Genomic DNA, 15,762 nt, shown 5'->3' with positions numbered 1-15,762 from the left:
CCAGCCCCACATTACTACTAAACACAATTGAGGTTTTCTCCTTATCAATTTTCTACCCAAAAACACTTTCATAAACATCTAACACAGCTTGCACCCTCCTATTTTCCTCCACATCAACCTTACAAAAAATAACACTGTCATCCGTAAAAAGCAAATGATTAATGTTAGGGGCATTCCTACAAATTTTCAGACTAGAAATATCCTTTTTTAATCCAATTGCAATCAATAAAACAGTGAGCCCTTCAGTACAAAAAAAGGAAGAGATAAGGGGACAAAGGATCCCCTTGTCTCAACCCCCGAGTAGGCAAAATTGGTCCTTTTGGTTCACCATTGACCAAAACTGAGAAAGAGACAGTTTTAACACAGTACATCATCAACGAAATGAAACAGACTAGAATCCCATAATCTCCATCACCCTTTGAAGAAAACACCACTCAACCCTATTGTAGGTCTTACTCATATCCAATTTCAAAGACATATACCATTGTTTCCCCTTCTTTTTATGCTTTAAGAAGTGCACCGATTCATAGGTAATTAACACATTATCCGTAATTAAACGACCCGAAATAAAAGTAATATGACTTTCACCAATTATGCTAGGCAAAACAGTTGTGGAACAATTGGCAATAACCTTAGAAATAAGGTTATAGACCACATTACACAAGCTAATGAGCTTATAATCAACAACAACAGCAAGGCATTGGTTCTTTGGAATGAGAGTGATGTATATGATTAATAGAAGGAGGAAAAGCACTTGAATTCAATGCCTAAAGCACAACTCCCTCCACATATGGACCCACCACATGCCAATATTTTTTATAGACAGCTGGAGACATTCCGTCAGGTCCAGGAGCCTTAGATGGGTTCATTTCAGACAAAGCACAAAGCACTTCAGCTTCAGTAAATCTCTGACTTAACTCAGCATTCATATCAGGTGTTCCTCTACTAGCAAGAGCTTCTAGAAAATTAGTAGAGCCCCTTGGATTAGAGCTCGCAAAAAGATTCCCAAAATAATCTGACAAGACCTAATCCTTCTATGCACCAACTCGCCAAACCCCTTCCCCATCTTTTAAACTTCCCAATCTATTCTTTCTTCTTCTCTAAGATGCCTTCATGTGAAAATACTTTGAATTTTTATCCCCATCCTTAAGCCACAAAGCTTTGGACTGTTGTCTCCACATTACCTCATCTCTCTCTAACCATTTATGAACTTCTTCACGGGCCCTTTTATGATCTGTTTGTAATTCCCCTGCTGGATCAGAAGCACTCAACAACTCCATATTCTGTCTAGCCAACTGTAATTGCTTTTGTACATTACCAAAGCAATGTTTATTCCAAGTATCAAGTTGCTTCCCGCACTCTTTAATTTTATTCATAACCTTAACCATACCATATCCCCCTTAATCTCTCCTCCAAGAAGCCGTAATAATCTCCTCACATTCCGGCTCTCCTACCCACATTTCTTCAAACTTAAACTGTCTCCCAACACGAATGTGCCCCCTTTCCCATTCAGTATTAACCCATATAGGAGTATGGTCTGAATAGGCCTCCAAACCATGTGTAACCGATGCATTTGGAAAAAAACCCAACCATGGTTGATTTGCCAAAACTCTATCAAGCCTCTCACTAATACACATAGCCCCTCCTCTACGATTACTCCACGGAAATTTATTACCCTTAAACCCCATATCCTTTGAAGAGCAGTTGTTGACCACATCCCTAAAAGCAGAGATTTGCCAAAACGGCCAAGGCCTCCCTCCCCATTTTTCATTGTGGTGCAACAGTTCATTAAAAGCCCCAATCACCATCCAAGCCTCACCGTTATGTCTACCCAACAGTTCATTAATATTTGTTTGCACAACGAAATATTAAGTATCATGATATGAGTTTTGCAATAATATTAGCTTATAATCTTTTTATTTGACTATTTATTAAATTATCTCTATGTTAATATTTTAAGTAATTAGATTGCTACGACACATTTTCTAGAAAGTTTAGTAACGTCTAGTGCCTCGTATAGGTCACGAGTTACGACGTGAGATTTAAGAAGCAACACTAACAGGTAAATAGTATGATCATATAAATGTATATGTAATGTAAATATTATAATTGGGTATGATAATATGATATGGTTTTGATGGTTATCTAAGTTGTGCTAAGAGCCAAGTCAAGATTAGATCGATTTCACAAACTTCTATTACGATGATTTACATGAAAGTAAGCCTATGTATGCCATGCTATTATGGATTGTTGATTGATGGATTGAATGTTACTATAATCACATGGAAGCCATGATACAATAATTTAAGATAAGTGTGCTATGAATTAAAATAGCCAGATCATGCATGCTTTATTCATGTAGTATTTAGACCATGTAAGCCATGTATTGTTCATGCAATAACTTAGGTCAAGCATGCCATGTAATAAATAGCCAGATCATTTATGTCATATTCATGTAGTTCTCAGATCATGCATGCCATGAAATGTCATAAAATGATTAAATTATGTTAGGCCATGTCATGCTATGCTATACCATGTACAAAAATATATCATGTTATGCCATGCCATGTACAAGAATATGCCGTGCTAGAAAAGTCTATGAAGTCCGAGAAAAATATCATGCATTAAGAAAGATAAACATTTTAAGGTAACACGGACCCAAGCGTGTTTACCACAAGTTATGCTAAGACGAAACACAGACTCAAGCGTGGTTACCACAAGTTAAGTGAAACACGAACTCAAGCGTCACTACAAGAAAAACCAAGTTTTGCGGGGTGCGACCTCACCGAAATTACCTTGTTTTATTGCAGAGTCAGATAAACTACTACGAGCTCATTTCACCGCTAATCGGTCGGGAATAATACGTCTGGTCAAACTAATTTCGGTGAATACTTGAAGGTGGCTGCAGTTGCTATAGATAAAGCTGCTGATGGTTCCCGCAACAGAAGACGATGGACACCGAGGGTTTGAAGGGCAATTTTGGTGGAAATTCGTCGGCTTTGAAGGCCAATTTCGGTGATAGTTACGGCCATTCTCTAGCACGGGAATCGTTAGGATTCGGCGAATTTGGGCACACCGAAATTCCTCGAGTATGTTGCCGCCAACTGCTCCTGAAGCAATGATTCGATCCCATCTTGGATTGAAGGCAATTACTACCAAATATTGGGACGCCGCTGTTTAGTGCTTACTACGAATTGTTTGGGTCATCGTAAAAGCTACTTCAGCTTTTTGCTGGAAAATCGGGAAAATATATAAAACAATGGGGATGAGATTGCGGTGAATTTGATCTGGCACTCGATTCGTCGAGTTCGCATATTTCAGGGGAAGTGGTGAAACCGTAGGAAATGCCAATTGCCCTTGGATGGTTATTGCGATGAATAAATAGAGGCATTTCTTCCGGATTCGCCCCTGAACCCATTTTTACAATATGTGTCAATTTAACAACCTTGTAAATAAATCTCCAACATATTCTTTGAATTGCATTTTTCAACAGCCTAACAACTCGTATCGATCTCTTGTAATACATAGCACTCTGCCAATCCTTGTTTCTAGGACTTCTTGTTTCAGATTTAATGTAGCTTTTTTCACATGTTCAGCAAACTAAAACATCATTATATATTACTCTGTTTTCATGTAGAATATTGCCATTGAGTTTTCATACAAGATTGAATTAACATCTCATTTACGTTCACAACATTATACATTATACATGATAGAAAGAGGAAATGTCATGCAAAATCAAGCTTACATCCTTAAATACTATCTACCACTGGTGTGCTAGAAATTATATCATGTGCCACTCATGGGATCAGTCCTCAACATGGCTATACATTTAAACCTGGGAGTGAAGTCTATATATAGCATCCTGTAGGCAGGTTCATTAGTGCATCAAAAAATTAAAAGCTTCCCTCATATCAACCTGTCATATGTACCTGCATATTGCAAAGATGAAAACAATTACAGTCAAAACACACTCTACAGCCTACTCCATACCATTCAACCTGAATTGTTGAACAAAAATCATTCACCAAAACTCCATTACAGTCCAACCTAGACAGAATTTTATTTTTACCTATTAAGCTATATTCTCTCAAGTATATGTTTAAATATCACAAACATCATGAAACCTTGTCTTACTACTTGTACTTGGCATCTTATTTGTTTTTTGGAATGTGAGAATAATATTGAAAGGTTTTTTAGGAATATGGAGGAATGTTATTTATGAAATTATATAACTGCATCTAGTATTTATGCATCTTTTGTAAGTGGCTGCTAGAGAAGATTGTATAAGTTTAACAAATAAATTGATTGAGAAAAGGGAAATAATTATTTCTAAACCAATAAAATCCTTTCAAAAAACCAGACAACTTGTTTTAGAATGAGACTCCTCTCATACGCTAAGAAATGCATGATTAGAGTAATAGATCATCAAATCTGATGCAGAATCATCACACCAAATATGAAGGGAAATTAACCATAGTCAAAACAATTACATGCTAAAGTCCAGCTATAAACCATCACCTATAGTTCAGTCAACAAGTCTTTACCATTTTAGAAAATTTTGTATTGCCTAGTAAGCTAGATTCTCTTAAGTTCCAGGTGCTAAAACCAGTTAACATCATTGTCTTTTATTAAACTACTACTTGTACTTGGTAACACATGAGTATCTTCAAACAGAGAATAATATTGGACAGCATTAGAAAAGAATATGGAGGAATCCAACATTATTGAAATTACATAACTGCATCTAGTATTAACCTCTTTTGTAAGTGCCTTGGTCTAGAGAAGATTGTATATATAACAGGTAATCTGATTGAGAAAAGGAAAATAATTATTTCTCTACCAATAAAATCCTATCAAAAGATCGCCATACAACTTCTGGATTGATTCACACCAATCTTATGTTGTTAGAAATGCATGATTTATAGAATAAAACTACAAATCTGATGCAAAAATAATAGATAACAAATATTTCCAGAAGTTAACCATTTAAAAAACAGTTACATGGTAAACTCAGCTACTTTAACCATCACCTATGCTCAATCCATTTTAGCATTACCTTAATATAATATTTTCTCGATGCCACTAGGCTAGATTCTCTCAAGTTGTAGGTTCTAATATCCAGTTAACATCACAAGTCTCTTATTAAACTACTACTTGTACTATGTACCACATGAGTATCTTGATACCAAAGAATAATATTGGACAACATTAGAAAAGAATATGGAGGAATGTTATGTATCAAAGTATATTTTGCATCTAGTATTAATATTGTTTGTAAGTGCCTGCCAGAGAAGATTGTATATATATAACTAGTCTAATTGATTGAGAAAAGGGAAATAATTATTCTTTGGTATACCAATAATTTTCTTTCAATCTTTCATTCAACTTGTTTAAGCATTATGTATCCTCTCATACACTAAGAAATGCATGATTTATAGAATAGCACTTCAAATCTACTATTTCTGATCATTACAAATATTTCTGGAAATTAACCATTAAAATCCCAATTACATGTTAAAGTCAATTTTAACCATCACCTATACTCAATCCATTATAGCATTACCTCATAAGAAATCTATTATGAAACTTAGTGAGCTAGATTCTCTCAAGTTGCAGGTTCATATATCCAGTTAACTTCATTTAGTATTACCACAAGCTTAACCATTGTCAGACAAGACACAACAGTAGGAAGGGGTAGAATTAAGCACACTTACAAAGGGCCAGACAAACCTTTAACAAACTGTTTCACAGCCCCAGTTCCATGATTTACATGCCCATCACTCTGCTGGGATGCAATTCCAGCAACTAAAACCAACTTTAGAAAACCTGCACCATTTCCCCCACCACAACTATGTAACAAAATATGTTCCTGCCACCAAAAGTTAGTAATACTTAACAAAATATCAAAATCACTCCCAGTTTTCATCCATCCAGCTAAACATCTCCTTGAGTGTCTCTATTAGACACTCTTTGAGATGTTGAGTCATCCATCCTCTTGTCATAGGACATTTGCCAAACCAATAATTGTCTGACTTCCCTTTTCATCTCATCCAATTCTGTCTTGAACATCAATGCCTCATTTTTATGCTTCTTATTTTCTTGGCCTAGGTGCTCAAGTTGTGCCAACATAGCTGATGGTCTAGTCTCAGTTATAACTGAACCACCAAGTCCTCTTGTATAACCAGACCTGTGGCCTAGCACATCTCTGAATATTGTATTTGCAGCCTCATTTGTGCGCTCCTCAGGCTGAATCTCATATAATTTCTCACACATTGTATTCTGATGCAATCAATACATATTGTATGAGTTAATGTTAGGGGAAATAACCAAAGTTAAATGGGATGAAATTGAATGGAACAAACTCACTACAAGGCACTAAGTTAGAGAGCATATACATAGTAAGTTTCTGTCATGGGAGTGACAAATGTCCCTTTTTTCTTTGACCAATGAGTTTCTTTATAGAAATTAACCAAGTTGTCTGCGCTTGGACCCTTCAAATACATACATAATTATGTCAGAAATTCTTTGTAGGACACACTACCACTGACTTAGCCACTTAATGATTAAAGTCACTTTAATCTTACCATCTCTTGTATTAACCTCACAAAAGATTTTCTGCCTGTAGTGTGGTTCAACCGCTACTTTTTCCTATTGGCTGTATTTTGCTTTGATTTTTTCTGCAATGACAAATAAACTCTATTTTACTTCCATATTCAGCACATATCACTTTCTATTTACCTTGTTTAAATCCAATTCTATATAATTTAGCACAATTACAGCATTAAATGTCACTTGTTACCTTGAATTCATCACTCTCCCATCTTTCACATAACTTTTTCCAAACATCTGGTTCCACCAATGAGGTTGACTTCATTAATGCCTCCTGGTGTGTGTCACAACCCTTGTATATTTTATGAAGCTGGTAGTGGAAGTCATTGAACTTCTTCCCGAGATTCCTCTCCACCATCTCACGATGATTTCTTTTGCTCCAATCTAAAATGAAGTCAGCCTGTAAGATCACACCAATTGATCAATATTGCATTTCCATCAATCTTTTTGCCTTATAACATGTATAGAAATATAAATGAATGTGACAAGTTAATGAAACCAGCTCAATACCCTGACACGATTGATCAATTCCTCTTTCTCTTGTGCATCTACAACATCCCAACTATTCTGAATCATGCTTGCATGATGTTTGATAATCCATGTTATTCTTGTTGTAAAGAACACCGCATTCTCACATGATGGTGCCCTCTCACCATCATTAATCTGCAATGGAATTAGGCCATGCTTACGAAGCTTCATAAACTCAGTGCATCCAGCTGGTCCACGACACCTCCGCATTGTTTGTTTCCCTGCCATTTATAGAAGTACTCACATGTCAAAACCATTGCCACAACCCAACACATTACACATTCTACAACCACCATCATTGTGTACACATAATTATTGCAGAAACTGTTTGTTCCAGCAATGAATAAGAACCAATTTTTTTAACCATTCCCATAAATTTTGGATTGATTACCATTACAGTCAGGCGCATCATCTGCAATACCACTGTTAATTTCATTAACATCAGTACCCAAAACCATATCTGGGGGCTGAGTTGAGTCATCTGATCCAACGCTTTGCTCAACACTTCGTGTCCACCTACTAGGCTGCTCTTGAGGAGTTGGACCACTCCATGTGCAGCCATGACTTGGGACATTGCGAGTTTGTGTCATCCAGCCATGTCCACCAACTCATCTTCTTGTTCCTCTCATGGCAAGCCTTACTTACAATTGATTGACACTTGAATCTAACATTGATCAATAAAAACTGTCATGGCCAAATGCTTCCAGGATGGGGTTAACATCATGAGTTTATAAATGGAACAAATGTTATATACAATTGTCTACGTACAACCAAGTATTATTTATTAACTTATACAATCAATTAGATTTTCTTAACATTTAATCATCTACACTAGATTACATCAAGGGACCAAACTGGTAGTAGAGTTAGGAATACAAATAACTGTGGGAAATATATATATTTTAGTAGCTACATTATCCACACAAACAGAGTTGGCATAACTGTGTAATGACTAAATAAAATAAAGTAATTTATTAGCATAATTGTGTCATTGCTGGTGTGCTAGTGTCATGATTATTTACAGAAAAATCCATGGTGGATAACACAATGACCTGATAGTAGCATGGAAGCTACTTGTACCCTGTTATACTATGGCTGTAGAGAAGCATATGTACTCAGTCTTGTTGGTTCCATGCAGGTGACTTAAAAGCAGTCTTTTGTTTCTTATTCTTTTTGCACTTAATTGCACGTCTATATGTGTCAACTTATCAAATGGTGAAGCAAAATCACCCTACTCACAAAATCCTGGACAGTTTAATAGCTCTATTACTGGGGAAAGATAAACTGAGCCTTCACCAAATATTTAACTAGCTAAATGCATCTATTTTTACATACCAAGATATTTCCATAATGTTAACTGACATCAAGAAAATGTCAGTTTACTCAGCACACATCACCACATCGTGTATCTCATATGTTGCATATCATTAAGGATAACCAAATAAATAGATTTGCATGAAGCGTTGTCAGACAAAACGTACAAAGGCACTATAGAAGTGAACTATTGTGGAGAAGGTACCCATACAGAGTGGACTAAGGTAAATTCCAAGTTGGTATTCTTTTGCTCTCAACTTTTCTCCACTCTTTTCTAACATTGATAATAACAAAAAATATTCTATTACAATAAATGGAAAGAAAAGTCCTTATATTAAATAATTCTAGGACTTGGGCATATCAACTGCCCTTGGAACTGATTTGAATATATATATATATAGATATATTTTCCCAAGAAATCATTTGATTATGTTTACATTCATTTGCAGATGTAGATTATTACATGGAGGTGAGAAATCACATCTCATCAACTTTGCATAAACATGGAGCAGTTAAAAGAACTCAAGTTAACAGTTAAGTTAGAGCATGGATTCAAGTTAGTAACCTGATTTCAACTTACTAAACACAATAAGGTGCACCACAGACAAAGTACAATGGGACTTAGCATGTTGGAGTCAACTTACATGGATACCGACAACCTAAATGGAAAGTATTGAAAATACTAGCCAGTGAGAAAGTGACTTTTCAACAAAATCCAAAACTTTGCCTTTCGAGGTCAGCTGAGTAACATGTGGAAACTGGGTCTGAAAAGTAATCTACTTTATCTGCTTTAAGACTGAAAAAGGCAACAGTCAACTTTTCCCCCACATTTTGCCGCTTCAAGAAATTTCACACTCCCGCCACATAGTTTTTGCTCCAAGTTTTCTTATACTCTCTAATTGTACAGTCCATGAGACCCAATACTTGATCCTGCCTACTTCACATTTTATTCTTATTCTTATTGTACAATAAAGCATACAATACAATAAAGAGATGTCGAATTCTTGTCCATTAATACAAGTCTTATTCTTATTGAAATCTGAATATTTTATTTTTTTGCCAAAATATCTTATTGAAAGCTGGAGTTCATGTACAGCCTCCTTGCATGAAATGGTCAGCTAGCGAACATTTCTTTTCCTTGTATATAAAAACCACCTATGTCCCATATGTACGTACGATGCTCTTGATACCAAATTATTAGAATTGCAGCTTTTAATAAAAATCAAATATTGGTGCCACATAGGCTGCAGGATAAATATTAAATGGCCAAGATCGAAACCACATATATACAAGGAAAAGTTTTGTTCCCACCCTCATAAATATATATAGCCACGCTGGATTGGCCTTTTTTGAATGATTCGAGTTTTATTAGTCAAAACTTTACCCTTTTGAATGAACTTTACCAAAACAATATCTATGTGTGGACCTCACCAACAAATTAAGTGGCACTTGTAATACGACAATATATTTTATTGGTGGCTTCCAGGAATCATTAATGGACTTTATTTTTATAATATAAAACCCTTGTTGTTGATCCATTCTATTCATCGTTTACCATGTGCAATGAAATAATTATAGTTGAACACAGTTCGTAGTCTCATAAAAATAAATATATAGTGGTCGAAGATTGAGAAATCCATTACTCATCTTTTATGAGTAAACCTTTTCAACCACAGCTTTTGGAAGTCAAATGGTCGGTTTATTACATCCATTACTTGAAGATTTCATCTCCAATCTGCACTCCAGAACATTTGTCTCTATTGAGCATACCATGACTCAAGTAAACGTGTTTATTACATAATAGGCAAAACAATAAACCTTTTATTTATCTAATATGCCCTGTTTGCATGCACTTAGTATTAACCTTTGTGGGGCAGATCGACCAACAGATTTTCAATAATAAACACTCAAAGATTCTCTCAGTAGACCATACAAGATGGCTGAATTCTGCAATAGATAGTCCCGATACAGAGCTGTAAAATATCTGTACAAACAAATCATCACCTATTGATTTGATCATCAATCGTCCATCAGTATCTCATATTAATAGAAAAAGGCAGTTACATGTATAGTTTGGCAAAATGCTTGGTATTACAGGATCCATGCAGAAATAAATTCATTAATGACAAAGTTCAAGACTGCATTAATTTACAAATTTTCAAAGTCAAACTCTTTATTAGTTACAACTAAAATCTCAGATTCAATAATCTGCAACTTGCCACAAAAATATGCCTACTAGTTGCACTATGCTCTGTTATTGTACTTGTTGCCCAGATGACTAACACAAGAGGGGAGGTGAATTGAATTGTATTAAAAAAATAACAATTATAAATCAAATATATAATATAAAATATAAATAAAATATGAAATAACAATAAATATAAAGAGTAAGGGTAAGAGAGAAGCAAACTCAGTATGTTAACGAGATTCGGCCCCACTGCCTACGTCCTCGCCTCAAGCTACCCTTTGAAGATTCCCAAATTCACTATTCAACCTCCTTCAGGTGGAGATAGAAACCTATTACATCTTTGAACAACACCATTACAAAGAATCCATGTAGAACACCCTCTACATTTGCAATCACCTTACACGTGGTGATTCAACTATTCCCCGTGTAAAATACTTTCTACACGCACAAGGGTTATACACACCCTTTTTCTGATACAAAAGCTGATAGTGGGTAGGTTATCAGAAAACACTCCTCAATGAGTGAAATAAGAACAATACAGCGCAAATTATATCTCTCAAAATGAATAAGGATTAAGCCTCAATGCTTAGAGAAGAGAGAATGAAAGTTTTGAATGAATGTTGTATACTCTTGGTGTTGTGTATGTGAAGCTCTCAAATGATCTATTTATAGGCATATAAGACTTCATATTCAAATTTAAAAAGATTCACATGTCAAAAACAACATCATTCATTTTTTCAAAAAATTCAAATAAAAGGTTCTTATTTTTCAATTGTAAAAGACAACATCATTCACTTTTTCAAAAAAAAATCAAAACTATTCTTTTACTTTTGGCATATGACAAAATGAGCACACTTTCCTTTTCAAAAAATTCAAACCTAATCTTTTACATTTTGCATATGACAAAAGGAGCACACTTTCCTTTTCAAAAAATTCAAACCTAATCTTTTACTTTTTGTATATGACAAAATGATCACACTTTACTTTTCAAATTTTTCAAACAAAATCATCTACCTTTTGTATAAGTCTAAAAAAGTATCAATCACTTTTGAAAATATTCAAATAAAACATACACATGTGAAAGATGATAATCAATCATCTTTAATATTTTCAATGTTCAACCCTTTAATCAAGGCATGCACATGCAAAAGATGACAATCAATCATCTTTCAAAATTTTCAAATATAATTTTAAAAAATATTCATACACATGTGGAAAATGTATTTTAATACTTTATGATAAAATATTAATTTTGAGCATTAATCCTAATTTCGAATTTTAAGAGATTTACAACATTACTCTATGACTTTAATGTGAACTTGTTTCCTTCTTGCTCATGCTTGGTTCTTTGATGTGCTTGATTCCATTGTGTGAACAACTTGACCTTGAAACTCCTTTATTCTTTGAATTCATTTGTTATCATCAAAATCTATATGTAGATTTATAATCACATGAAACTTGAAACCTTGGGTTCAACAATCTCCCCCTTTTTTATGTTGACAAATACTTGATAGAACTTGAAACCTGTATTAATACTTAAGCTCCCCCTGAATATATGCGTTAGTTTTTCAAGCAAAAGTATAAATATAATTCCAAGCATATATAACAAGTTTAGCAATTTAAACAATGTTAATGTTCTAGTCTAAAACTTCTCCCCCTTTTGGCATCATTAAAAAGGATTGGCAACAAGTAAATGGACTGAAGAAAACGATGCATTTAATAGTCACTGTAGATAGTTGAAAAAGGAGCCGTCCGTGACCCGACAAATGCTGCAAAGTCTCGAGGCCTAACCCTATGAATTTAGTGCGGCTGGAGATTTAAACAATCGCCTGATGTTGTTGACAAGCGTGATTGAAGGCTCTGAGTTGCTATAAAAAAATGATCATTTTCATCTATCGGATGCCAAAAAAAAATAAACGCTTCTTGACCTGAGTTCTGTTTTTCCACAACGATAGAATGGCTGAGCAATTCTCTTCCACTAATGTTCCAAACTTGAATCAGGAACTCTTGACGCATCAATCATCAATCTTCTCTCATGAGGCTGTCAATACCATGATAAGAGCAGAGAACCGTTTTTCTAGTAAGGCTGATTCTGAGATTATTGCAGAATCAAGAATGCTCAGTAGTCAATATGTTGCCTCTGTTACGATCATGTCTCGGAGGTTAATGGCGAGGGTGAGTGAGATTGATCATCTTAACATGCAAATATTTGAGTTAAGACAGAAGCTTGCTAATAAGGATAGTGAGAATAAAAGGCTAAAGCAAGAAAACCAAGAGTTGAAAAAATTTACAGATTGGTATGCTCATGATCTACAACCACGAATAGAGAAGCTGGAACGAGAAAGGGTTCAGATACAAGGTCAACATCGGCAGATAACAGCAGAGGTTCATCGTTTACTAGAAAAATAGAGACAATCTACTGTTAATCTCGCTGGCTTAGTAAAAAAACTTTTGACAATGTGTGTCCAGCATATCTTGTATTTCTTTTGACTAAATAAGATTTGAAGAGACAATAGTTTGTCTTATTCTTTATGCTATCTCTATAAAATCAATCCTAAAGTTCATCTAATCCGCATCAAGTTTTCATCTCATCTCTATAACTCATCTGCATTCCTTCAACATTCTCGTTTTAAGCCTTCTATTCTTTTCTCAATGGCTCATTATTCTAACATTTCTCTAGATCCATCCATGAGGCATTCTGCATCTCAACCTCCTGTCCTTTCTGCAGCTGCCATTGGTGCCATATTGCAGCAAGAAAATAATAATCTGACTAATAAGTCAGATTCTGATGCTATTTATGACTTGGTGAGTCTTGGGACTCGCTACTCTTCCTCTATTGTTGCTTTTTCTCAGCGGCTACAAGCCAAAAATCATGAAATTGAAAAGCTTAAAGAACAAATTGTTATACTTCAACGAATTGTTCAAGAGTCTCACACAAGGGAATGAATCATTCGGCAGAAGAATAAATAGTTGAAATCTTTATTAGATTCTTCATTCCGCTTGCCGGTTCCCATAAATAAGAATGACATGATATTGTATGAAGAGAATGAGCGTCTCAAACATGAGGTTAAGAATCTCAAGTTTATGTAAAAGTATTTAAAAAATCTATCTCTATTTTTATTGACTCTGGTCTATCTTTTAAGAGATATTCATAGCATGCATCATACCTATTTCTCTTCTGATCATACATAATCTATCTTCTGGTAAAGGTTTTGTGAAAATATCTGCTAACTGATCGTGTGTGTTTGTGAACTCTAATATTATATCATCTTTCTGCACATGATCTCGAAGAAAATGATACTTTATTTCAATATGCTTAGTTCTAGAATGTTGTATTGGGTTCTTTGAAAGATTTATAGCACTTGTATTATCACATTTGATTGGAATGTGATTATACATGAGTTTAAAATCTTCAAGTTGTTGCTTCATGTAGAGAACTTGAGCACAACAACTACCCGCAGCAATATATTCTGCCTCAACAGTAGACAGTGCAACAGAATTTTGTTTTTTACTAAACCAGGAAACTAGTGCATGACCTAAGAAATGACATGCTCCACTAGTGCTTTTTCGATCTATTTTACAGCCAGCATAATCTGCATCTGTATAACTGATTAGATCGAAAGATGTGTGCTTAGGGTACCATAACCCTAGGTTAATTGTACCACTAAGATATCTAAGAATGTGCTTAACTGTAATTAAATGTAATTCTTTTGGAGATGATTAAAAGCGTGCACATAAGCACACACTAAACATAATATCTGGTCTACTGGCTATTAAATATAATAAGCTACCAATCATACCTCGATATATTTTCGAGTCAACTGGCTTACCGGATTCATCTTTATCAAGTTTAGTTGATGGGCTCATTGGTGTTCCAATTTCCTTAGCATTTTCCATCCCAAACTTCTTCAGTAATTCCTTAATATATTTTGATTGATTGATGAATGTCCCACTTTTTGCTTGCTTAATTTGTAATCCGAGAAAGAATGTAAGTTCTCCCATCATGCTCATCTCAAATTCTTCCTGCATAGTCTTAGCAAAAACTTGACACATATTTTCATTAGTAGCACCGAATATTATATCATCAACATAAATCTGAATCAAAAGAATATCATCATTTTCATATTTAATGAAAAGAGTTGTGTCGATTTTTCCTCTTGAAAAACCTTTTTCAATCAAGAAACCACTGAGTCTCTCGTACCAAGCTCTAGGAGCTTGTTTAAGTCCATATAGTGCTTTTGTGAGTTTGAAAACATGATTTGGGGAAATATGATTTTCAAAACCTGGAGGTTGCTCAACATATACCTCTTCATTTATAAAACCATTTAAGAAAACACTTTTAACATCCATTTGAAAAAGTTTGAAATCTTTATAACAAGCATATGCAAGTAGCATTCGAATAGCTTCTAATCTTGCGACAGATGCATATGTCTCATCATAATCGATTCATTTTTCTTGATTAAAACCTTGGGCTACAAGTCGAACCTTATTTCTAGTAATGACTCCGGACTCATCTTTCTTGTTTCTAAAAACCCATTTTGTTCCAATAATAGTATGATTTTTGGGTCTAGGAACAAGTGTCCAAACATTATTTCTTTCAAATTAATTCAACTCTTCTTGCATAGCTAGAATCCAAGATTCATCAAGAAGTGCGTTATCAATATTTTTATTAACAAATTCTTTTCCCCTATCACTTCGAATACTTGAAATAGTATAGCCCTTTTCATTTTGAATTCTCTTGCACAACTTGGTAAAGGCATTATGTGCCTCATCTTTATGAGCAAGAAAGATGACCCAAGTATATCTAGAGAAATCATCAACAATAACAAATGCATAATATTTTCCTCCTAGACTTGCAACTCTATTTGGTCCAAAAAGATCCATGTGTATCAGTTACAATGGTCTAGTAGTGGAAATATGTTTCTTAGTTTTAAAAGGAGTTTTTGTTTGTTTACCAAATTGACATGCATCACAAATTTTGTCTTTAAGAAAATTTGTTTTTGGTAAACCTCTCACAAGATTATTTTTTGAAAGTTTGGAAATAAGTTCCATATTGGCATGACCTAATCTTCTATGCCATAGCCAACTAGTTTCATTTTGAACTGAAAAGCAAATAGCAT

General features: G+C 34.7%; 1 protein-coding gene across 1 annotated transcript; it reads right to left on the bottom strand.

The window, feature by feature from the left end:
* Positions 1–1,400: 1,400 nt before the first annotated feature.
* LOC122301628 lies at positions 1,401–1,808 on the bottom strand. Its single transcript, XM_043113029.1, has one exon. The coding sequence runs from the start codon at positions 1,806–1,808 to the stop codon at positions 1,401–1,403; it is 408 nt and encodes a 135-aa protein (XP_042968963.1).
* Positions 1,809–15,762: the final 13,954 nt, after the last annotated feature.

This window comes from Carya illinoinensis, chromosome 2 (genome assembly GCF_018687715.1).
Source record: "Carya illinoinensis cultivar Pawnee chromosome 2, C.illinoinensisPawnee_v1, whole genome shotgun sequence".
Classification (NCBI taxonomy): domain Eukaryota; kingdom Viridiplantae; phylum Streptophyta; class Magnoliopsida; order Fagales; family Juglandaceae; genus Carya; species Carya illinoinensis.
Note: the sequence above shows the minus strand (reverse complement) of the source record. Positions and strands in the feature narration are given on the sequence as shown.